This window comes from Barbatula barbatula (assembly GCF_947034865.1).
Source record: "Barbatula barbatula genome assembly, chromosome: 3".
Classification (NCBI taxonomy): Eukaryota; Metazoa; Chordata; class Actinopteri; order Cypriniformes; family Nemacheilidae; genus Barbatula; species Barbatula barbatula.
Genome location: NC_136764.1, coordinates 3,305,179 through 3,330,913, shown reverse-complemented (window position 1 = coordinate 3,330,913; position 25,735 = coordinate 3,305,179). Strand labels below are relative to the sequence as shown.

The 25,735-nt window shown below is 43.9% G+C and overlaps 2 protein-coding genes across 6 annotated transcripts in view; both read left to right on the top strand.

The window, feature by feature from the left end:
• LOC306891685 (NACHT, LRR and PYD domains-containing protein 3-like) overlaps positions 1-19,963 on the top strand; it is a 153,803-nt gene extending 133,840 nt beyond the window's left edge. Inside the window, exon 12 of the transcript XR_013786381.1 lies at positions 19,625-19,963. The gene's annotated coding sequence lies outside the window, so the exon portion shown is untranslated. The remainder of the gene's footprint in view (positions 1-19,624) is intronic.
• The window catches only part of LOC306891679 (NLR family CARD domain-containing protein 3-like), an 87,753-nt gene that overhangs the window by 20,001 nt on the left and 42,017 nt on the right, over positions 1-25,735 (top strand). For 3 of the 5 annotated variants that reach the window (XM_079452143.1, XM_079452141.1, XM_079452142.1), the window contains 5 exons: positions 1,362-1,566; positions 1,657-3,424; positions 9,825-9,998; positions 10,380-10,553; positions 10,964-11,137. In XM_079452143.1, coding sequence (XP_079308269.1) covers positions 1,362-1,566; positions 1,657-3,424; positions 9,825-9,998; positions 10,380-10,553; positions 10,964-11,137 — 2,495 coding nt within the window. Of the gene's footprint in view, positions 1-1,361; positions 1,567-1,656; positions 3,425-9,824; positions 9,999-10,379; positions 10,554-10,963; positions 11,138-11,505; positions 11,680-17,720; positions 17,895-18,265; positions 18,440-19,187; positions 19,964-25,735 lie in introns of those variants that run through there. The other 2 variants (XM_079452145.1, XM_079452144.1) reach the window with 1 other exon arrangement.

Below are 25,735 nucleotides of genomic sequence, written 5' to 3'. Positions count from 1 at the left end.
TAGAGTCGATGTCTTTACTCTCTTTGGTCTTCACGCGATGAGGGCTTTTTAAATACCTGTCTAATTACTTTAATTCAACAGGCCCAGCCCTCAGATGACACACGCACACAAAGCAAACCAATTAAACTAGCCCTAGAGCGAACGAAGAAACGATACTACAGGCGGTTTCACCACGTGACAGAGCGGAAGTAAATACAAAGCGATTTCTCAGTTTAACACAGTACTAAAACTCAACAAGACACAATTTAAATAAACTTACACAATTCTGTATGCTTCTGCTGCTAAGTGTCTTCTATCTATGTCTGTGTCTGTGTGCGTGTGTGTGTCTGTGTGCGCTTGTCTGTGTGCGCTTGTCTGTGTGCGCTTGTCTGTGTGCGCTTGTCTGTGTGCGCTTGTCTGTGTGCGCTTGTCTGTGTGCGCTTGTCTGTGTTCGCTTGTCTGTGTGCGCTTGTCTGTGGGTCAGCTGTGAGCGGGGGTTAGGGCGTTGGACACGTGATCAGAAGGTTGCTGGTTCTAATCTCAGTGCCAGCAGGTCATGACTGAAGGGCCCTTGAGCAAGGCACCTTACCCCTGATTGCTCTGCAGTAATGTGACAATGTAAAAAACTACTTGTAAGTCGCTTTGGAAAAATGCGTCTGCCAAATGAATAAATGTAAATGTCTGTGTGTGAGCGTTTGTCTGTGTGTAAAGTTGAGAAATGGATGCAAAGCAATTACTGTGTAACAACCGTTTATATATAAATATTTATTAGGGATTTTTTGACAGTATTCTCTTTTAAAGAATGTGTCTATTTTAGTATTTTGCTTTGATTAAAAATCATTTATTTTACATTCAACGATTTACATTCGAAATCATGTTTCATTCACAGTTTATTCAGAAATGTAGATGCTCTTCTTCAAATGAGGCTTTAAAATAATTTTACCCCAAAATATGTTTCTAAGGCCAAAATCAAAGCTGTATGTTTAAGGGGCGTTTCATGAGATTCTTTTACTGTCAGTCGTACTGCAGCTTTACACAGATTACTGTTATTATTACTGATGATTCTGAAACATGTTTAGATGTTTAGTTTCAAACTGATTCATTGTAGTAAGAAGTCACGATCATATTGATTTGAAATAGATCTCAGTGTGTTATCAATGCTGATGTGTATTTGATGCTTTGAGAATCATTTGAAGGCAAAATATGAATTAAAGAAAATATGATTTTGTTTGTGTAGTTTTGATGTGTGTTTATAGTGTTTAAATGTGTTACAGGTTTCATGAAATGAGATTCAAGCTATTTTGTTCACTAAAATGAGGATTAAAACCTTTTTCTGCCCTCATAAGAAAACAAAATCATGTGTGTTTGAACAATGTTTTCAGGAGCTTGAGCACAAACTCATCTCTCTGATGAAGAAAGAGCTGAAGATCTTCAAGAGTCTACTGAGTCCAGATTACCCATCATGCTCTGAGAGAGAAGAGAAGGATGATGAAGATCAGATCAGAGTCAGAGAGATGTTTCTGAAGATCACACTGAACGTCCTGAGGAAGATGAAGCAGACAGACCTCGCTGACAAACTACAGACCAGTAAGAGATTCATGAATTTATTCCTGTGGATTATTTTTTTTATTTGTCATTTCATGCATTTAACTTATTTTGTTTTCCCTTACACAACAGAATTGGCCCCTTTAAACATGAAGAAACACAAATCCAGACTAAAAGAGAAATTCCAGAGAATGAATGAAGGAATCTCAAGTCAAGGAAACTCAACACTTGTGAATGAGATCTACACAGAGCTGTACATCACAGAGGGAGGGAGTGAAGACATCAATAATGAACATGAGGTGAGACAGATTGAGACGGCATCCAGAAGATCAGAGACACAAGAAACACAAATCAAATGTAATGACATCTTTAAAGTCTCACCTGAACTAAACAAACCCATCAGAAGTGTGCTGACTAAAGGAGTCGCTGGAATTGGAAAAACAGTCTCTGTGCAGAAGTTCATTCTGGATTGGGCTGAAGAAAAAACAAATCAAGATCTTCACTTCATATTTCCACTTCCTTTCAGAGAACTGAATCTGATCAAACAGACCAATATCAGTCTGATGGATCTTCTTCATCAGTTCTTCACAGATACAACAGAACGGAGATTGACAGACTTTGATGATTATAAAGTTGTGTTTATCTTTGATGGTCTGGATGAGTGTCATCTTCCTCTAGATTTCTCAAAGAATCCGAGTTTGTTTGATGTCAGAGAATCAGCGTCAGTGGATGTGCTGCTGACAAACCTCATCAAGGGGAATCTGCTTCCTTCTGCTCTGATCTGGATCACCTCTCGACCAGCAGCAGCCAATCAGATTCCTCCTGAGTGTGTTGATCTGATCACAGATGTACGAGGATTCAATGACCCTCAGAAGGACGAGTATTTCAGGAAGAGAATCAATGATGAGAGTCTGGCCAACAGAATCATCACACACGTGAAATCATCCAGAAGTCTGTACATCATGTGTCACATCCCAGTCTTCTGCTGGATTTCAGCCACTGTTCTCCAGAGAATGTTGAGTGAAGCAGAGAGTCCAGCACAGATCCCCAAGACTCTCACTCACATGTTCACACACTTCCTGATGTTTCAGATCAAACTGAAGAGTCAGAAGTATGATGGGAAATGTGAGGTAGATCTTCAGCAGGCTAGAAAGAGTCTTGAGTCTCTGGGAAAACTGGCTTTTCAACAGCTGGAGAAAGGGAACCTGATCTTCTATGAGGAGGATCTGAGGGAGTGTGACATTGATGTTAGAGAAGCGTCAGTGGACTCAGGAGTTTGTACTCAGATCTTCAGAGAGGAGTTTGGACTGAACCTGGGGAAGGTGTTCAGCTTTGTGCATCTGAGCGTTCAGGAGTTTCTCGCTGCTTTATTCAAGTTTCTGTCATTTCTTCAGCAAACATCAGAAAACTTCAGCGGATTGAGATCAAACATGAGTGGTTTACTGAAGAGTGAAGTGGACAAGGCCTTACAGAGTGAGAACGGACACCTGGATCTTTACCTCAGATTTCTTCTGGGTCTCTCACTGGGGTCCAGTCAGACAATCTTACGAGATCTGATGACACAGACAGGAAGAAGCTCTGACAGTAAACAGGAAATAGTCGAGTACATTAAGATGAAGATCAGAGAGAATCTCTCTCCAGAGAAATCCATCAATCTGTTTCACTGTCTGAATGAACTCAATGATCATTCTCTAGTGCAGGAAGTACAAACATATGTGAACAGAGGAGATGAGTTTAGTCTTGCTGGAGTCCGTCTCTCTCCTGCTCAGTGGTCGGCTCTGGTGTTTGTGTTACTGAACTCAGAAGAGAAGCTGGATGAGTTTAATCTGAGGAAATATGATCCATCAGATGAATGTCTTCTGAGGCTTCTGCCAGTGATCAAAGAATCCAGAACAGCTGAGTGAGTCATTTACCTGCAGTTCCCTTTCTGTCGGTCTCTCGACGTTGTGTCGACAGAATGGGGTTTGACTTGAGAACCTACCTTCTCTGACTGACTTGAACAGGCCAATGAAAATTGGCGAATGAAATTTGCATGCCGGACTCCGCCCCCGGATATCCGGGTATAAAAGGGAGCCGGCGTGCCGCATTCATTCACCTTTTGTTCTTCGGAGCCTTCGCATCTCATGCTGACGACTTCGCAGAAAATTTCTACGTGTTGCTGGTCTTACGACGTGGTGCAGCGGACTGTCCCTTTTCCTGTGACTTCCCCTGGGCGTCTCGGCAACCTCCAAGGCATCTCTCTAAAGAGCGAGCCCTTTTCAGGGCTTAGACTTTTTTCCAGCGCGGCATGTCCCGCTGTGCTCGTGGGTGCGGTGCACTCATCGAGGAAGGGGACGGACACGATCTCTGCCTCGTGTGTCTGGGACTCCAGCACGCTCAGGCATGGTTTGTGGATACATCTTTCCCGCACTGCGGGCGGATGGTAATTCAGACGTTGCGTTCACGGGTAGCTGCGTTCTTCCGAGAATCAGCCGCCACCTCCCGTTCTGCGGCAGCAGTGGCATCAGCCCTGCAGTCCGCTTCGGCGAGCACCGAGGGTGATCGGGGAATTACCGTGAGCCTCAATCCGTCAGCCATCGGCTCGCGGACCGTTCATGCCCCGCCTCGCTCGTCTGACCGTCCCGGAAAAGGCGGTACGCCGCCTTGTTCCTCCGTCACGTACTCGGACACGGGGCGTGACGACGACGATGAGATGTCGCTCGCAGCATCGGAGGGCGACCTCTTGGCATCCGACCCCGACGAGTCCTTAGAGCTTCCCCCTCCGGGGGGTCGAGCTCAGGATGAAGCGGACGTCGAGATGTCAACCATGCTTTCCCGGGCCGCCGCGAGTATTGGGCTGCGGTGCACCGCACCGCCTCTTCCCCAACGCTCGCGGTTGGACACGTGGTATCTGGGGACCGACCGTGACTCTAAGCCACGGTCGGCGCCGGTACCATTCTTCCCGGAAGTGCATGAGGAGCTCAGTCGGACCTGGAACGCCCCCTTCTCGGCGCGTGCACGTCAGACTAGCTCGGTCGCCCTGACTTCCCTCGATGACGGGGCAGCTAAGGGCTGTGTCCACATCCCTCAGGTGGAACGTGCGGTCGCGGTGCACCTGTGCCCGCAGACAGCTGCCACCTGGAGAGATCGACCAAGGCTCCCTTCCAAGGCTTGTAAGTTTTCGGCACCGCTGGTGTCGAGGGCTTACAACGCTGCGGGTCAAGCTGCCTCGGCTCTTCACGCCAAGGCGTTGAAAGAGTTGCACGAGGGAAAGTCCGACCCCGGGCTTATGCAGGTCCACACTGCCACTGACCTCGCTCTTCGGGCGACAAAGGTGACGGCGCGAGCCCTGGGTCGTACGATGTCCACACTAGTGGTCCAGGAGGGACACCTTGGGTTGAACCTTGCGCAGATGCGGGACGCTGAGAAGGTTCGCTTTCTCGACGCTCCCATCGCGCAGGGTGGGCTGTTTGGTGATACGGTCGAGGGCAGCTGTTCTCGACTGTAGAGAAGCAGACGGAGGCGTCCTGCCCCGCCGCGACCCGGCCGCCTATCGCTGTCGATGTCCCGCGCGGCGCCTGCTCCCCAGCAGCCCCGCCCATCGCCGACTCCGGCTCCAGCGCCCCCTGCACAGGCGGCCTCCCGGAGAAGGACGTCGACGAGGAGAGCACCGTCCCGTCACCGACCTCCGCGGAAGCGTTTCTGACGGGGTGAACCCAGGGAGATCGAGTTCACCGGGCCCGACCCTGGCAACTACATCGCTAGAGGGTTGGACTGGGACGGTGCCTACCCCGTCCCAGCAACACCAGCCGGGCCCTTTCCAGGGCCTGGTGCCCACATTCTCACAAGGAGAGCTTTCTCTCTCCCTGGGGCTTTCTCACAGCCGCTCTCACCCTCCGCAGGACGGTGTTCGGCAACCCCACGTTGTGTTCCGGCGAGACACACGCTTGGGTATAACTCTCAGTGGCCACCAGCACCCTCAGTCAGACGGTGCGGTATGCCGCGATGTCGCCCGGCAGGCACCTCGGCAGAGCCGCTCTCCTCCCCGGGGTTCCCCCCCACGGCGAGGGAGCCGTACTGCCAGCCATCGAACCACCCCCCACGGGGGCAATGAATCAGATCGAACCTTTGGTCCCCCTGTCTTGGTCCCTGGGAGCCTGGTTGGCTCTTCCCAGACCAGCACGGTGGCTAGAGAGAACGATCCGTCTCGGCTATGCGATTCAGTTCGCCAGAGCCCACCCAAGTTTCGGGGCATCCTCTTCACATCAGTGAGAGTAGATGCTCCCGTGCTTCGGGCCGAGGTCACTACCCTTCGGGCGAAGGGGGCGATCGAGCTCGTCCCTCTGGCCGAGATGTACTCCGGGTTTTACAGCCCGTATTTCATTGTCCCCAAGAAAAGTGGCGGGTTGCGCCCCATCTTGGACCTGCGTACCCTGAACAAGCACCTACACAAGCTGCCGTTCAGGATGCTAACGCAGAAGCGCATCCTGACGTCCGTCAGGCGTCAGGATTGGTTCATGGCGATCGACCTGAAGGACGCGTACTTCCATGTGTCCATCCTCCCTCGTCACCGGCCGTTCCTACAGTTCGCTTTCGAGGGACAGGCATATCAGTACCGCGTCCTCCCATTTGGTCTGTCCCTGTCTCCTCGAGTCTTTACGACGGTCGCGGAGGCCGCCCTCACTCCCCTCAGGGAGCAGGGGGTGCGCATACTCAACTATCTCGACGACTGGCTCATCTTGGCGCACTCGCGAGATCTGTTGTGTACACACAGGGACCTGGTGCTCCGGCACCTAGACCATTTGGGGTTACAGGTCAACCGAGAGAAGCGCAAGCTCTCCCCTGTGCAGAGCATCCTTTTCCTCGGTGTGGAACTCGACTCTGTCTCCATGGTTGCACGTCTTTCTTCCGAGCGTGCCCAGTCGGTGCTGACCTGCCTGAGGAGCTTCAGGCAGCAGCCAGCGGTCCCCCTGAAACGTTTCCAGAGGCTCCTGGGACACATGGCGTCCTCGGCGGGGGTGGTCCCCCTCGGGTTGATGCACATGAGACCGCTACAGCACTGGCTACAGAGCAGAGTTCCTTGGAGTGCGTGGCACACCGGCAGCAGGCGCGTTCCGATCACGCCCTTCTGCCGGCGCACCCTAACCCCATGGTCTTCAATGACCTTTTTGCGGACAGGGGTCCCCCTTGGTTAGGTTTTGAGGCGCATCGTGGTGACGACCGTTGCCTCCCTGCAGGGTTGGGGTGCGGTGTGCAACGGGCACGCAGTGTCGGGTCTCTGGACGGGCCCCTGCCTGCGCTGGCATATCAATCGCCTAGAGTTGTTGGCGATTGATATCGAGTTCCGCCCCCTCGTGCAGGACAAGCACGTGCTGGTCCGGTCGGACAGCACGACTGCTGTGGCATATATCAACCGACAGGGTGGTATTCGTTCACGGCAGCTATCGCAACTCGCCCGACGCCTCCTCCTGTGGAGCCAGCAGGTGACGAAGACCCTGTTAGCCACTCACATCCCGGGCGACCTGAACCAGACAGCCGATGCGCTCTCTCGTCAGTCGACGCCCCGTGGAGAGTGGCGGCTCCACCCTCGCGCAGTCCAGCTCATTTGGGTGCAGTTCGGACAGGCACAAGTGGACCTGTTCGCCTCCCTGGACACCACCCATTGCCCGCTTTGGTACTCCCTGACCGAGGGCCCCCTCGGCACGGATGCCTTGGCGCACAGCTGGCCGCGGGACAAGCGGAAGTACGCCTTCCCCCCAGTGAGCCTCATTGCACACGTCCTGTGCAAGGTCAGGGAAGAGGAGCATCAAGTGCTACTAGTTGCGCCTTACTGGCCCAACCGGACTTGGTTCTCGGAGCTAATGCTCCTGACGACAACTCCCCCCTGGCAGATTCCCCTGACGAAGGACCTTCTCTCTCAGGGGAAGGGCACGTTGTGGCATCCGAGACCAGACCTCTGGAACCTCCATGTCTGGCCCCTGGACGGGACGAGGAGATCCTGAGTGGTCTACCCCCAGCGGTGGTAGAGACCATTGTTCAGGCTAGGGCCCCGGCCACGAGGCGGTTATACGCTTGTAAGTGGCGCCTCTTCTCCTCCTGGTGTTCTTCTCGTGGAGAAGACCCACGGATATGCTCGATCGGGAACGTGCTGTCCTTCCTGCAGTCGAGACTCGAGAACAATCTCTCCTCTTCCACGCTGAAAGTGTATGTAGCCGCAATTGCCGCTCATCACGAACCAGTTAGTGGGAGGTCTCTGGGACAGCACGACCTGCTCATTAGGTTCCTGAGGGGCGCGAGAAGGCTGAATCCGGCCCGTCCGCGCTCCGTTCCCTCTTGGGACCTCAATGTGGTCCTGGCGGGCCTCCAGAGGCCCCCCTTCGAGCCCCCCGGAGTTGCCGCTCTTTCTCGTCCCTCGATGAAGACGGCTCTCCTAGTGGCGCTCGCTTCCATCAAGAGGGTAGGGGACCTACAAGCATTTTCCGTGGCCACGGATTGCCTAGAGTTCGGGCCTGGGCAATCTCACGTTATCCTGAGACCCCAGCCTGGCTACGTGCCCAACGTTCCCACCACTCCCTTCCGGGACCAGGTGGTGAACCTGCAGGCGCTCCCTTCTGGGGAGGAAGACCCAACCCCTTCCGTGTTGTGTCCAGTCCACGCGCTGCGCCTCTACTTGGACCGCACGCAGAGCTTCAGGAGTTCTGACCAGCTCTTTGTCTGTTTTGGAAGTCAGCACAAGGGGAGGGCTGTCTCCGAACAGAGGTTGGCGCACTGGATCGTGGACGCCACCACTATGGCTTACCGATCACAGGATCTCCCGTGCCCGCTTGCAGTGAGGGCACACTCCACCCGGGGTGTGGCCTCCTCGTGGGCACTGGCGCAGGGCGCCCCTCTGGCAGACATAAGTAGAGCTGCGGGTTGGGCTACGCCCAGCACCTTCGCGAGGTTCTACAGCCTCCGCGTGGAACCGGTAGCTGCCAGAGTCTTACGAGACACCGCCAGGTAAGTCCGGCAGCCGGTGGGCGTACGCCTGCGATAGCACCCCTCCACAGGTGAGACGTGGTGCTATCCAGCCTCCCCTCTTCCCTCCACGTGAGCGAAGAGTAGGCATTCCATCCATCACTAAGCACTCCTCGGCGGCGGGCTCGGCGGAGCAGCCCTGCCCCCCTTGGCCTGTTTCTGAGCCCTAGCAGTGACTCAAACAAGGCCTAGTGCTCCACACGTAGTAACCCCCCCACAGGGCGGTTCCGTCTGTTGTCTTCTCATGAATGGCTCTCAATCGATGGCCCATGACCTCTCCCAGGTGTACTTCACCTGCTCGCGACACCCTCTCGTGTCTGCATGTTCCCACGTGCTCTCCCCTATCTGGTGAGACCGTGTGTGGGTCTCCACTGAACTCCTCCCTGCGGTAGGAAGTGGTCTCCGTAGCGCGTTCCCTCAGGGGGGAATGACGCTTCCCAGTGGCCCTTACGGTGCCGGGCGGCTTCTCGCTGTTAAGAGAACTAGGCCGCCGTCCGTGACGGCCGGAGGAAGGGGCTCCCATCTTGTAGGTAAGCTCTGGACCCCTTCCCTTCCACTGGAAGGTTGCAATTCATGCTAAGCGCCCACGTTTTGACACGCCCAGGCCAGTCAACGTCGCTTCGCGAGGAATTGTGACGCGGCACAGCGCTGTGGCGTTTTCCGAGGAACCCCATTCTGTCGACACAACGTCGAGAGACCGACAGAAAGGGAACGTCTCGGTTACGTATGTAACCTCCGTTCCCTGATAGAGGGAACGAGACGTTGTGTCCTTCATGCCACAACGCTGGCCGCCCGCTGCAGCAGTCGGGGCAAGATCCTCAGGCTCCTCAGCCCTTTTATACCCGGATATCCGGGGGCGGAGTCCGGCATGCAAATTTCATTCGCCAATTTTCATTGGCCTGTTCAAGTCAGTCAGAGAAGGTAGGTTCTCAAGTCAAACCCCATTCTGTCGACACAACGTCTCGTTCCCTCCATCAGGGAACGGAGGTAACATAGGTAACCGAGACGTTTCACCTGAACATCTAACAGTCCACATTACTGTAGTTAATGTCCTACAGAGACACAATAAAACATGATGGTATTGTTCACTGCATCTATAGAGTGAGAGCTGCTCTCTTGTGGCTTTTTCTGATTTTCATTCATTAGTTTTTTATTTATAATTGTCTGTTAGGGTTCAGTTCTTGCAGTGATTCTCTATCAGGTGCAGATGTTGCTTCAGCTCTTGTGCAGATGATTCTCATTGTTCAAACATTATCTCTTGATGTGTTTATATCTTCACTGTTATCTGGTTATTTCTCTTTCAGTCTGAGTCTCTGTAATCTGACAGAGAAAAGTTGTTCATCACTGGCGTCAGTTCTCAGATCAAACTCCTCAAGTCTGACAGAACTGAACCTGAGACTCAATAATCTGAAGGATTCAGGAGTGAAGCTGCTCTCTGATGGACTGAAGAATACAAACTGTAAACTGAAGACATTACAGTAAGAAAATCCTTAAAGCAATAAAGTCAAACATGTGTATGTATTATGTAAATGAAGGTCTTCATAAGTTTATCAGAATCATCTTTATATGTAAGAGACTCAACAGTGACTGTCAGTCAATGACTCTCTGTTGATTCAGATTCATACAGAATTATCACCAAACTGAGATCATTTTAATAACTAACTTCAATATATTAAACTATTCATGATATTATTGTGATTTACAATCATTTAATTTATTACTTGTATCTTGTAAAAAGGGACATAATTTGATACATTGATGAATAATAAAAATATATTAAAGTATTATTAAATAATTGTACTATTAATTATTGTCTAAATGTTATTGTCATTATATGATTTATTTTCTTCTCTCTTCAGTCTGTTTAACTGCAGTATTGGATCTGAAGGTTGTGTTGCTCTGACTTCAGCTCTGAGATCAAACCCCTCACATCTGACACAACTGGATCTGAACTGTAATAATCCAGAAGATTCAGGAGTGAAGCTGCTCTCTGATCTACTGAAGGATCCTCAATGTAAACTACAGACACTACTGTGAGTTACTGATCAAATTATCATTTTGTTTAATTCAATTGACTGTCGATTATTTTTGCTGTTTCACTTTTGTTCTTGTGTAAATTTGATGTAGTCACTTTACTTGTATTATGTTTTCTCTTGGATAAACTCATTCTTCTTGTTTTAATCTCATGTGTAAGTCTCTCTGGATAAAAACAATTCCCCAATTAATAAATGTAATTGTATTATACAGAAGGTTTCTCTCCATTTACATGAAGTTAACATGACATACTGTTCTTGTGTTTCTGGACACACACATCATGTTTTACTGAAGTTCACTGTCACTCATAGAAGTTTTCAAGCTTTCATTGAAATGAGATCAACTTGTTTTGATTATGAGTTTATTACTAACATTGTGACTCACTGTTATCTTGTTATTTCTCTTTCAGTCTGAGTGACTGTAAACTGACAGAGGAAAGTTGTTCATCACTGGCGTCAGTTCTCAGATCAAACTCCTCAAGTCTGACAGAACTGAACCTGAGTGACAATAATCTGAAGGATTCAGGAGTGAAGCTGCTCTCTGATGGACTGAAGAATACAAACTGTAAACTGAAGACACTAAAGTAAGAAAATCCTTAAAGCAATAAAGTTAAACATGTGTATGTATTATGTAAATGAAGGTCTTCATAAGTTTATCAGAATCATCTTTATATGTAAGAGACTCAACAGTGACTGTCAGTCAATGACTCTGTTGATTCAGATTCATACAGAATTATCACCAAACTGAGATCATTTTAATAACTAACTTCAATATATTAAACTATTCATGATATTATTGTAAAATGATCATATTACTTGTATCTTAATAATTTGATACATAGATGAATAATTGAATAATATTAAAGTATAATTAACTATATTAATTTATTTTACTCCTAATTATTGTCTAAATGTTATTGTCATTATTTCATTTATTTTCTTCTCTATTCAGTCTGGCGTTCTGCAGTATTGGATCTGAAGGTTGTGTTGCTCTGACTTCAGCTCTGAGATCAAACCCCTCACATCTGACACAACTGGATCTAAGCTGGAATAATCCAGAAGATTCAGGAGTGAAGCTGCTCTCTGATCTACTGAAGGATCCACACTGTCAACTACAGACACTAATGTGAGTTACTGATCAAATTATCATTTAGTTATAAACTCACTTTTTTTAATAATCACAAGTGACTGTCGAGTATTTTTGCTGTTTATGTTTTGCTGTTTCACTCTTGTTCTTGTGTAAATTTGATGTAGTTGACAGTTGCGGCGTTTCAACAAAACCTCGGTTATGGCAAAATTTCCTCCGGCCAAACAACAGCGATATTCCAAAGTAGCGTCACCATAAATGATACCACATCATATCTAAACAAATCCTTCACAAGAATCCAAAACACTGAATGAATGCATGAACATGCACAGAGACTTACAGATAACAAACACAAACCCTCATATCCATTAAAATGTGTTTTTAAAGCTCTAACTCTGCAGCAAAAGTGCGACTCCAACAAATATCTACTAAAGCATCTGTCATTTATACTGTGTGTGACAATCGCTTCAAACCCACGGACAGATGTTTCATAACAAATACAAACGACCACGTTCATCAGGTACGAGTCTAAAATAAACACCAAACATTAAATGAAATGAACAGCAAACATTATTAAATATAAAACATGTCTCACCTTGTCACAGTGAAGTTTATTGTTATTGTTATTAAGCAGCGGCGAGGTTGAAGCTAAATCTGTGACATCCAGATAATCCAAAAAGATGCGCAGATATTTAGTGCAATGAACTGCGACTGCGCAACACTGGCACATTGAGTACAGTTTTAATTATTCACAGTTAACGTGACAAATATTATTTATCTTTCAATATTTATACATCTGACTTGTGCAGATGAGATTGTTATGTGACTGTTAAAATAAAAAATAATTGCTAATTTATTGCCATTTGTCCACATTAAAGACCTCACTACTACCCCTTACACCAGGGCTCTTCAATTAATTTGGGACTGGGGCCAGTTCATCAAACTGAAGCAAAACAAGGGTGCCGGAGAATATGACTAATCACGGTAACAAATAAAGAAATTAACAGAACATATAGGAGTCAATATATTCAATTTTTTATGCAGAACAACATATGCACATTATGATGTATTAAGACCCATGGGCCCAAGGCATTGTTACATTCAAATTTAAATGTCACATTCAAACTGTCCCCTTTCTAAAACAGAAATGCAGCTAATTGGTAACTGAATACAACTCAAACAAAATAATAAAACAGACTGCCCCATAAATTCACACATGAGCTACTGCTGTTCTTACTTTTGTCTATTTTGAACATAAATCAGAAACCAGCAATATCACAGATTATTTACGATTGCACTCATTTGAGTGACAGGAAACTACAAAAACTAAAACTAAAGTGCATAGCTTGGTGCAAATTACATCACTCAGTTTAGGTGAGTAATATTAGATATTTAGAATTACATTCATAGGCTATAACTGACAAATAACTTCAACACCAACAAATGGAACAATAAAACCAACAACAAACTGGCAAAAAACATGAAAAACATTACAGTTCAAAAATAAACAACATGTTACGTTGTATGTAGTTTGCCAACATTTGCCATCTAATGAGAGAAATGGCATTTTTTTGATTTAGCAAGAGCAGTGAAGTCAGGTGTATATGTTGTCAGTGAAATGCGCAAGCAGTGTTGCAGATGCTGGTCAGTGAGTGATATGCGATTGTGAGTTTTAATGGCATTCATGTGTGAGAATGATGACTCACATGTGTATGTTGAGCCAAACATTGTCAGAAGAAAAAGTGCAAGACTTCTTGAGTGTGGAAATTTGTCTTGGCTGACTAAATGGGTCCAGAATTTTTAAAAACCTGCCTGCTGCAATGACTGTCGCAAGTCATCTGACGACTGAATGTCAATGAGTTCTAGCTGTAAAGATCCCTCATCCAAAGATGATTCCACCTCCTTTCCTTTCAATGCAAAGTCTGTCTCAACATTAACACAGAAAGGGTCCTTCACAAATCTCATCACTTCACTGGAGATGCTGAAATTACCAAACCTAGTGGCAAAGTTGTTTTTCAATGCATCAATAAAGCTTGACATCAGCCGTGTAATTTGCAGGCCAGATTTCCTCAGTGTGGGGAAGTCGAGCATCTTCCCAGGACAAAGATCAGCAGAGAAGAGTGATAGCTTTCTTTGAAATGCATGAAGTTTCTCCACAAGTTCCACGGCTGTTTTACCTCTGCCCTGCAGCTCCATGTTGAGTTGGTTCAAATGATTGAAAACGTCGCTCAAAAAGCAGACAGCGGCATTAAACTCATCATCTTCCATCAGAGACAGAAACTTGCCAGCTTTTTTCAATTTCGAAGACTGGAGGAACACCAGAATCTCCTCTCGTAGTTCACTAAAACGTTTCAAAGCGTTTCCTTTGCTAAGCCATCTAATGTCATTGTGAATGAGCAAATCTTTATATTCAGCAGACATGTCGTTCAACAGCTTGCGAAAAAGGCGGTGCTGTAAACTGGAGGTGCAACGGATAAAGTTTATAATTGCCATGACAGAGTCCTTGGTCTGTTTTAACTCACCGCTGAGCTTGGCACATAGGAGGCTTTGGTGGATGAGGCAATGTAGCGATCTCAACTGAGGAGCCACGGCAGCCATCCTCGCGGCGAGCCCCTGATCCCTGCCCGCCATGGAGGGCACACCGTCTGTCACCAACATGTTGACGTGCGCCAAATCCAAGTTGTTTTCCTCAAAGAATGAGGCAATTTCGGTGAATAAAATCTCACCAGTAGTGCGCCCCTCCATGGGAATTAGTCCAAGCAAATCCTCGCGAAAACATTCACCATCAAAAAATCGCACGTAGAGGCACAACTGCGCAATATCACTGTTATCTGTCGACTCATCCACCGCCAAAGACATCACCTCGGCCTTCCTCAGTTTGTCCAAAAGCGTCTCGAAAACGTCCGATGCAAGGCACTCGACTCTCCTCATATTTGACGTGTCAGATATTGGAATTTGCTTGATTAAGTCGATAATGCTTTTTCGAGCTTCCTCGTTTGTTACAACCTCCTCAATGGATGCCAACATACACTCCTTGACTGTCACAGAATCTGTAAACGGCTTTTTCTTTTTGCCCAATATCCATGCCACTCGCAAAGATGCTGCCGTTGCCCTCTCTTGATCCGTACATGCCCGAAACAACATGCGACGTCTTTGCTCATAACAAGATGTAAGCCCCGATATCTTCTGGCTCCGGGCAACGGATCCCAGTGGGAAAGTAGTGTCAAAGTTAGCATGCATTGTCTTGAAATGCCTTCTCAAATTAAACTCTTTACACACGGCAAGGCACTCGTTGCAGATTAGGCAGACAGGTTTCACATTGACTGTAATAAATGCATATTTCTCTGTCCATTCATTGTTGAACTGCCTGTTCTCTGAGTCAACTTTCCTTTTTCCTAAAATAGATAGAGACATTTTGTCTTGTTTGCTTGCTGGCTTTGAAAGAGACAAGTTTGAGCGGTCCGTCAAAATATGTTTCCGGCCGAAACAGGTAGGCCTAGGACTAGATATTGTAACGTACACAGAACAACGGCAATGCACCCAACAGAACATTATTTATAGGAGCCACCTACTGGCGCATATAGGTACAACACCCAAAAATTATCCGCTGTACCTCCATTATCGCTTTTTCCGCCAGCTGTTTACAGACGTGTCTGCCGAATCTACGGTTTTGCTCATATGTAATAACAACATTACACTTCAAGGGCCACTACAAAATATCTCGGGGGCCGGATCCGGCCCGCGGGCCGCCAATTGAAGAGCCCTGCCTTACACAGTAGGTTATGTATCTCTGTATTGTAGGTTCTGTGGCGAGGGGAATGCCCTCTTAATAGAAGTCTGATCTGACCAGTCAACTACTTCTGTCTTTCAATCATTTCACTATTAATAATAATAATAATAATAAATTGAATTTATATAGCGCTTTTCAAGATAAAAAAAAAGAAAAGGAAAAAAGGGACATGGGCTATGGGTAGGCAGAGGTAAAGAGATGGGTCTTGAGGCGGGACTGGAAGATGGCAAATGTCTCAGAAGGTCGATATCAGGGGGGAGGGAGTTCCAGAGCCTGGGAGCTGCCCTAGAGAATGCTCTGTCCCCAAAACTGCAGAGTTTGGAATTTTGAATGGAGAGGAGACCAGCTGAGGTGGATCTGAGGGACCGTGAGGGTTGGTACAAGGAGAGGAGTTCAGTGAGATATGTGGGGGCCAGATGGTGAAGGGCTTTGTAGGTGAGGACCAGGATTTTTTAGGTGATCCGATGGGAAGCCAGTGCAGTTGTTTAAGGACTGGAGTGATGTGATGCCAAGATTTGGAGCGGGTGATGAGTCGGGCGGCTGAATTCTGGACCAGTGGGAGTCGGTTAATTTGGGTGGAGCTAATGCCGAGGAGAAGTGAGCTGCAGTAGTCCAGTCGAGAGGAGATAAAGGCATGAATGAGTATTTCGGCAGCTGGGAGTGTGAGAAAGGGTCTGATTTTGGCGATGTTATGGAGGTGAAAGAATGAGGTTTTAACGACTTGGTAGATGTGAGGCTGAAGGGAGAGGGTGGAGTCAAAAATCACGGCAAGGTTGCGGGCCTGTGGAAGACAGTGGTTCCGTCGATGGTGAGAGTGAGGTTATTGGTTTTGCTGAGTGTGGATTTGGAGCCTATGAGGAGGAATTCCGTTTTATCACTGTTGAGTTTGAGAAAGTTGTGTTGCATCCAAGTTTTAACAGCTGATAGACAGGAATTAATGTGGGAGAGGGGAGGATTGTGGGGGGATTTGGTGCTGAGATAGATCTGGATGTCATCAGCATAGCAATGGAAGTCCATGCTGAAGTGGCGGAGTATCTGACCAAGAGGGAGGATGTAGATGAGGAAGAGGAGGGGGCCGAGTACAGAGCCTTGGGGAACGCCTCGGGTGACTGTGGCTGTGGTAGAGGTGTGGTTATGGAGAGAGATGAAGTGGGATCTGTTGGATAGGTAGGAATGGAGCCAGCTGAGCGCAGTACCTTCGATGCTGAGGTCTTTGAGTCTGTTGAGCAGGATTTTATGGCTCACGGTATCGAAGGCTGCAATCAGGTCGAGTAGGATGAGGATGTTGAGGGAACCGGTGTCAGCCGAGGTGAGGAGGTCGTTGAGGACTTTGAGGAGGGCGGTTTCTGTGCTGTGGTGGGTGTGAAAACCTGATTGGTGGGTTTCCAGTTGGTTGTTGGCATGAAGATGGGTTTGTAGTTGTGCAGCGACTATACGTTCCAGGGTTTTAGACGGAAAGGGGAGATTGGATATTGGGCGGTAATTGTTAAGGGAGGAGATTAGATCCTTGTTCATTACAAAATGTGACGCTGCTTGTGAAAAGCAAAAGTCTTTTTAACTGTTTTCTACATACAATCATCCTACTGAATATTCTGTGAAAATATAAAAACAATATCTTCAATATTAACTGAATAATGTCATTTTAAAGATTGAAATCTCAGTGAGATTTATATTTGATGCTTGTTATAATAAATTAGATTTTGAGACTTTAGTTTGGGTTTTCACAGGGTCACAAATGTTTAAATGCTGATCAATAATGCTAATGCTCAATATAGATAAAAAGGTTGTGGTTCATAAAATATCACAAATCTGGTGGAAAGGTTGGAGACTTTTATCAAACAGTAAACAGACTGACAGATACAAATCCTTTAAAGTTGCTGTATTTAGTTTATTGTTGTGAGTCTATTGACCTGCTCTGTGTGTCTGCACTACTGTTGTTAACATGAACACGTGTCTGCTGCTCTTCATGCGGCGTGTCTTTGGTGGAGAGAAGCAGCGCACGCGGATCAGAAAGGGTTGACCTCTGACCCCGCTGTCTGCACTTGGGTTCTCTGTCCTTGTTCCCTCAACACGTTCCTGACACCTTGATGCTTCATACGATATCCTGAAACATAGAAATGAGATCAGAAGTGATCATTAAAGATCCATCTGTTAATGCTTTGACTGTTATTCATCTCTGTGGCAAGTGCAGCGTTATTCACATCAGAAAGATCCATCATGCAGTCAGAAAACAGTCATAAGTGTCTTACTAACATTGTGACTCACTGTTATCTTGTTATTTCTCTCTCAGTCTGAGTGACTGTAAACTGACGGAGAAAAGTTGTTCATCACTGGCGTCAGTTCTCAGATCAAACTCCTCAAGTCTGACAGAACTTAACCTGAGTCTCAATAATCTGAAGGATTCAGGAGTGAAGCTCCTCTCTGATGGACTGAAGAATACAAACTGTAAACTGAAGACATTAAAGTAAGAAAATCCTTAAAGCAATAAAGTTAAACATGTGTATGTATTATGTAAATGAAGGTCTTCATAGGTTTATCAGAATCATCTTTATATGTAAGAGACTCAACAGTGACTGTCAGTCAATGACTCTCTGTTGATTCAGATTCATACAGAATTATCACCAAACTGAGATCATTTTAATAACTAACTTAAATATATTAAACTATTCATGATATTATTGTAAAATGACTGTGATTTACAATCATTTAATATATTACTTGTATCTTGTAAAAAGGGACATAATTTGATACATTGATAAATAATAAATAATATATCCTCCTGATTATTTTCTAAATGTTATTGTCATTATTTCATTTATTTTCTTCTCTCTTCAGTCTGTCTGGCTGCAGTATTGGATCTGAAGGTTTTGTTGCTCTGACTTCAGCTCTGAGATCAAACCCCTCACATCTGACACAACTGGATCTGAACTATAATAATCCAGAAGATTCAGGAGTGAAGCTGCTCTCTGATATACTGAAGGATCCACAATGTCAACTACAGAAACTACAGTGAGTTATTTATTATTTTCTAAATCATTATATTTCTATAAACTATTACCACACTGTAGGGTTTGCTCAAACTAGTCGACATGAATGCTCTGGCGTGACATTTAAAGCTTGATGTCGAGAAAATAAAAGTCCACCCAACCTTACTTTCTTCTGCAAAACACAGATAACTGTTAGTAGCCATAAACTTCGACTGTATTGATACAAAACCAATGACAAGACAATGAGGACAAATGTTTTATCAAAATATCTTTTGTGAGAATAAAGTCATACAGGTTTGGAATGACACAAGGTGTAAATGATTAAATAATTGTGTTTTTATGGGACCAGTTGTTATAAACCTGAATACATTTCTTTGTTGTGCTGAACACAAATAAACACGAGAGTTTGTAACTCAGCCGTTGTGGGTCACTATTGACTCCCATAGTAGTCTTTTCATTTTTGAGTGAACTGTTCCTTTAAGTATCCAGTCAACAAATTTTAGGACTAGTCTTATCAGTGTATACAAAAATATCTATTTGTTTGCGAGACATTTTGAAGTAGATTTATTTACAGTGAACAAGTGACAGAAATGTTTTGTACTCACACTTGTGTTAATGTTGGTGTGGCTGCACTTCTTGTATTGTGTTCTCTCTCTAAGATTAATTTAATATGATTTGTAAGTATAAAGTCATTGTGACATGATGTTGATAATGACTGAGATGAGTGAATATTAATATCATATCTGATGTTTCTCCTCAATGTTTTACAGTATTAAGCCTCGACTGTAACAATCACATGAAGAGTGAAAGGATTCCCTTCATTCAGTAAAGATCATCTGAGCCTTTTTCTCTCTGAAGACTGTGACATCACCGGTGACGGCTGTGAAGAGCTAAAAAGTGTCTTATTTATCATTATTTCCAAAACAATATAATGACTTTTTCCACATGTGAGGGAGTGTAAGTGATGATGAATATTGATGTGTTTCACACCTGGAGAGATAAACACCAAACACCTATAATGGACATCAAGCTGAAATATTCTGAAGCAACTAGAACAAAGAATGTGATCAAACTTCATATGTTTTATTGGTCATTTCTTTCTCAAATGGTTCAGACTATGATCAACATGAGCTCACAGTTACACATCATATGTCTGTCATGTGTTCTGTCTTTAACATGAACTGATTTAATAAACTCAGAGATTCAGTGATGCAGCAACTTTCCTGAAAGAAAACTGTAAATAATTGTTAACATATAATGTGCAAAGTATTGAGCAATAATGTAAATAAATATGAACACTAACAATGCACACGCATAACATAAAACCCTTTATTGGTGGAGTGGAATGATCTATAGCCGAGCACAGTTTACAGATCTGAGTGTTTCTGTGATGTATTCACTGAGTTTTAGTCTTTATATTGAGATGTGATTTCAGAAATATATTACAGACAGTGACGGCTGAGAGCGCACCCTGTATATTTTCTTTATTTTACAAATGCACTTCTGTTGTCAATGTTATTGTACACAAATAAAAGTTTAAACACTTTACACTGTCAAATGATGTCTTACACACATATGTTTGATCACTAATGACGAGTTGATGACGTGGTTTTGTAAACTGAGAAACAAATCAGGTAATTCTCACAAGTTCAATTCAATTTTATTTATATAGCGCTATTCACAATTTGCATTGTTCCAAATCAGCTTTACAGGGAAAAAACACAAATTAGGTAAAACACAGTACAAATGAAAACACAAATACCATTAAGTCGATACTATCGTTATGTTGTTTATTGTGGTCGATTTAGATTCAATATTGACGTTCGAGTAGCGCAACAATTGATCCATCATCAGTTTCGCTGCACAATTCAGAAAATGTCTGTAGATCTTGATGCAGAGATGGAGATCAAAACTATAAAAGAGAAGAGAAGTTTTACTGATACTCACTCGTATGCGTGTAAAGTAAAAAACGGAGGAAGTTGTGATTCTTTATCAAACACACCGAGCAAATATCAGCCTCCCAAAAAGCAAAAGAATGAAGTTGACACACCTGCCAAACGAAGTGAACTTTCTCTGAGTGATGTACAGGAGAATATCATCCGAATTCTCTCTGAGAAAATCAACCAGTGATCCGATCAGAAAATATTAAACTAGGAAACAGAGGATTGCGGTAGATGGATATTACTCGTGTTAGATCAGAATAACGAAAACAATTTATTAATACACTGTTATGCCCCCAACAACAAAGTGAACAACGATTTACTTTTTCAAATATTGAGTCTCCAGCATTTATTTTCCGATCCTTCAGCCAAAGTTATGTGGGGAGGAGATTTCACTAGTGTGTTGAATGAAACCATTGATAGATGGCCTCCTAAAACTAGACCAGACCCTTCTAGTGAACTGGATCATGTATGTTTAAGGGTCTTATAGATGTGTGGCGATGTCAGAATCCACACAGGGAAGAATATACATGAGGACTCATCTCTTCATTCTCGTATTGACTATTGACTTGTGTCTAATGATTTAACTAATAATGTTTCATGTATGGACAGAACCTTGCATAATAAAGGAATATTTATAATAAAAATACACTGTTAACGATTTGCTTGTAAAATGTAAAATGTTTAGTCTTTTTTCTTGTTTTCCAGTAAAATTGTCTACAAATTCTTGAATCAAGATGCATTTTCTTGATGAGCAAAATGACCTTAGAAAATAAGTCCTGTTTTTATTAAAAGAAAAGACATCTGCAAAAAAATCTGCCAATGGGGTAAGAACATTTGAATTGAGTGACTAAGAAAAAGTTGAACCTTAATTCAAGATTATTTTCCTTTCCCATTGGCATGTTAAAATGCATTAACATCATATGTTAACAAATAGAACCTTATTGTAAGTGTTACTGAAAAGTCAGTAGTAACAAAAACAAATTTGAATAAAAGTTGTAGGCTATTATATATACATGGTCAATACTTACAGAAACCCATAAACCCATTAATCCATAAACCCATAAACCCATAAACCCATAAACCCATAAACCCATAAACCCATAAACCCATAAACTCAGGGTGCAAAAGCGGACCAAACTGACACAGAGCTGAAAGAAAAAAGATATAAGATGTGTTACTTGCTCACAGTTTGACACGATTCTGTTTATTATAAACGTTTAAGATTAAAATGATCATTTAAATGTTTTCCCCTTTATACATTAACATTAAGGGGTGTAAATATTTGGGATTGCATTTGCTATACCGTTGGGTTTAGAGAAATTCAATGTGGTTTTGGAAATGCATTTCAAGATCGCGCTCTTCTCTCCTCCGATTGTCATTGTGTGTGTGTGCGCCACCTTGTGGTCATTTTCCAGTATTGAAGTTTGCGCAGTGTTGAGGTTTAGATCTCATTCATCGTACAGCAGTAAACTAGTTTCGGTTCACAACGCGATCAAACTTTGCTTGGAGAAATATAAACCTGTAAGTTTATTTATATCTTTAACGTTCATTGATGTGTTAACAGAATATTGATTCTTTAATCGATATAAAATCATTTTAACACCGAAATAAAACGTATCACAAAAGTTACCGTTTGGTCTGGTTTTGTCTTCGTTGTAAACACACATGATATTTATGATTTACACTATTTTAAACAACATATAGCACTTAAACGTTTAAAAAAGTTTTACTGCAACATCACCTAATTTTAACCGAAATGCAAAGTTGTAAAAACATTTTGTGTTTTCTGGGTCAAGATCCAAGTATTTTTTATTTTTTATTTTTTATTGTATAAACTTAAATTTACACACATTCAGTCATCACAATCCAAAATTACAAAATTAACTAACAAAATATATACAAACAATAAATTATAAATAGTATGAAATTACAAATTGATAAACCAATAAAAAAATAAAAAAAAGATAAAACAGACTTACAAACATCAGTAATATTAAGTATAGCGGAGTTGATTAATTAAAGAGATTTGAATATATACTAGTTATTAGTAAAGCTTTCTTATATTTAACTAATTTAAGAGACTCAATATATAAATCAATTTCAATTTGGAATAATTTAAAATTTGGTTTGGATTTGGAAAATTTTGCTTTATGAATATGGAATTTACCTAATAAAATAAATACATTTACAATATTACATACATTTCTATCTTTACAATCAAAGTAAGTGATAATCTGTTTCCCTTCAAGTGCAATTGTGTTATTTTAGATGCCATATAATTTTCAACACTTTTCCAGAATGTTATACAGTATGAGCGACCATAAAAAAGATGAATTACAGATTCTCTTTCTGTCTTACAAACACAATTATCAATAGATGTGAATTTTGAGATAAATAAATTTGTGGGAAATATATTGTGCAATATTTTCAAATGTAATTCTCTAATTTTGCTCGTAATGCAAATCTAAAAGGAACAAGCCACGCCCCATGCCAATTAATCTCAGTAAACTGAGCATTCCAGAAAAATTTCCCATGGGGTGTTATTTTCTTTAAATTTAAAAAACATTTTCTGATATGCTTATTAATACAATTGCTGCTCATTATATCCACACCATTTATATAAAGAGTAAAACTAAAGTCTGGAACTCCATTTTGTTTTATATAACTTTTCATTCATTCTAATATGCCATTAGGTATAAATTTGAAAACAGAGTTATATTCTTTGAATGTTATTGGGAATGCCTTCTCTCTAAGAAATGATTCATAGCTAAATAATTGGTTATTACAATCAAAAAGGTCTTTTAAAAATATAATATCTCTATCAATCCATTTCTGCAAATAAAGTGACTTGTTCCCTTTAGTGATACATTCATTATTCCATAAGATGGACTTGTGGGAATGACATAGCTTCCAGGCCAAAAGAGCTTGTTGATAAAATTGGGATAGTTTTAACGGCAATCTTGTAATATTGTAGCTACATTTCAAGAAAAATGTTAAGCCTCCTACACTCTTAAAAATATTGTTGGGAATAAAGTACCATAAGGATTCTGGTGCTCTCAAACATTCCTTCAACCATTTCACCTTAAATGTGTAATTCAAGTCCAAAAAGTCCAAAAGTTCAAATCCACCTTCCTCCTTTGAACCAGAGAGCACTGCTTTTTTAACATGATGGTGTCTGTTTTTCCACACAAAATTCCTAAATATGGTATTTATATCTTTACATGTTGAATCATTGACATTAAGAGATAGGTCAGGATAAACGAATCTTGAAATCCCTTCAGCTTTAGTCAAAAGAATCCTTCCTAAAATAGAGAAGCCATCTCTTTGAAGCCATAAATTCAATATTGTTTTAGTTTTCTTCAATTTAGGTGAAAAGTTAAGCTGTTGACGTTCCTTAAGATCCTTGCAGATATGAATACCTAAATATCTTACACATGTCTTAACAGGCATATTAAACATTTTATCCTCTTCAGTCTGATACAGACATAAGATTTCACATTTAGATTTGTTAAGCGTTAAACCTGAGGCAGCTGAAAATTGGTCAATTAGGGTTATAGCTGATGTTTGTCACTCAAAAAGAGAGCTGTATCATCCGCTAATTGAGTTAATCGAATTTCCTTATCAAAAATAGACAATCCTTTAATAATAGAACTATGTTTAATATGTAGTGACAGTAATTCAACCACCAGTAGGAACAAAAACGGTGAAATAGGGCATCCCTGGCGAACTGATCTCAGTACATGGAATCTGTTTGTGGTATTTGGATATAGTATCACAGAACTATCAATATTTTTATAAAGCATTTCAAATGTAGATATAAAATTTTGTCCGAAATTAAAAATCTGAAGTGCTTTAAGTAAAAGTGTCAGGAACGCGGAAAGAGAACCCAAGTGCAGGCAGCGAAACAGGGTTTAAACAGGATTTTAATAAATAATAAACAGGAACAAAACAAAAACCCACGAGGAGGTAAACAGGGAACACAATAAACTGAAGACTAACACTTGACAAGAACTACAACTACAAAAACACCTAGACTAACAAAACAAAACACTCACACTGACTTGACTTGACTAGACTATCAATGACAAAGACTCCAAGATATGGCATGGCAAAAGGCATGCCATATCTTGGAGTCTTTGTCATTGATAGTCTAGTCAAGTCAAGTCAGTGTGAGTGTTTTGTTTTGTTAGTCTAGGTGTTTTTGTAGTTGTAGTTCTTGTCAAGTGTTAGTCTTCAGTTTATTGTGTTCCCTGTTTACCTCCTCGTGGGTTTTTGTTTTGTTCCTGTTTATTATTTATTAAAATCCTGTTTAAACCCTGTTTCGCTGCCTGCACTTGGGTTCTCTTTCCGCGTTCCTGACAGAACGAACGAGACACTACAGAACCCAGCGGCAGCATGGACACTGACCGGTCCAGCTTGGCCCGTCGCCTCTGCAGTCTTCGCCAGGGGAATGAGACTGTGGATGAGTATGTGGGGAGGTTCCTGGACATCGCGGAACAAGGTGCGTTCGGAGAGAGGGAGCTGGCGGTGCTTTTCAACGCCGGTCTCAGAGAGCCACTCTCTCGCTCCGAGATGAGGGCGATGAGGCCGTTGGATTTCGACGCCGTGTGGGTAACTGCCGCAGAGCGTTCGGAGTCCGCGACCTCATCGAACCCATTTTGCTCATCTCCGCTGGTAGCGATACCCGAGAGTGGTCCTCTGCAGATGGGTGTTGTGGGCATTGCCACGCACCACTCTCCAGCCTCGGCAGCCTCTCCACAACCGCCCAGTCTCACTGGCAAGCGGGGGAGACGGGAATCCTGGGGGTCCTCGTCCGAGGCCTCCAATCCCGAGCCGCCCATCCCATTCACTTCGTTCCTGCAGCCGACCACCAGGCGGGTGGCTCGGCAGAAGAAGAAGAGGCAACGGAGGGCGGCTCGGAGTCCGGTGGTCCCGGTGGTCCCGTCAAGTCCGGTGGTCCCGTCAAGTCCGGTGGTCCCGTCAAGTCCGGTGGTCCCGTCAAGTCCGGTGGTCCCGTCAAGTCCGGTGGTCCCGTCAAGTCCGGTGGTCCCGTCAAGTCCGGTGGTCCCGTCAAGTCCGGTGGTCCCGTCAAGTCCGGTGGTCCCGAGTCCGGTGGTCCCGAGTCCGGTGGTCCCGCAGGCGCCCAGTCCTGTTCCTCAGCCGGCCTTCCAGCCGGCCTCAAGCCATGTTCCTCAGCCGGCCTTCCAGCCGGCCTCAAGCCATGTTCCTCAGCCGGCCTTCCAGCCGGCCTCAAGCCATGTTCCTCAGCCGGCCTTCCAGCCGGCCTCAAGCCATGTTCCTCAGCCGGCCTTCCAGCCGGCCTCAAGCCATGTTCCTCAGCCGGCCTTCCAGCCGGCCTCAAGCCATGTTCCTCA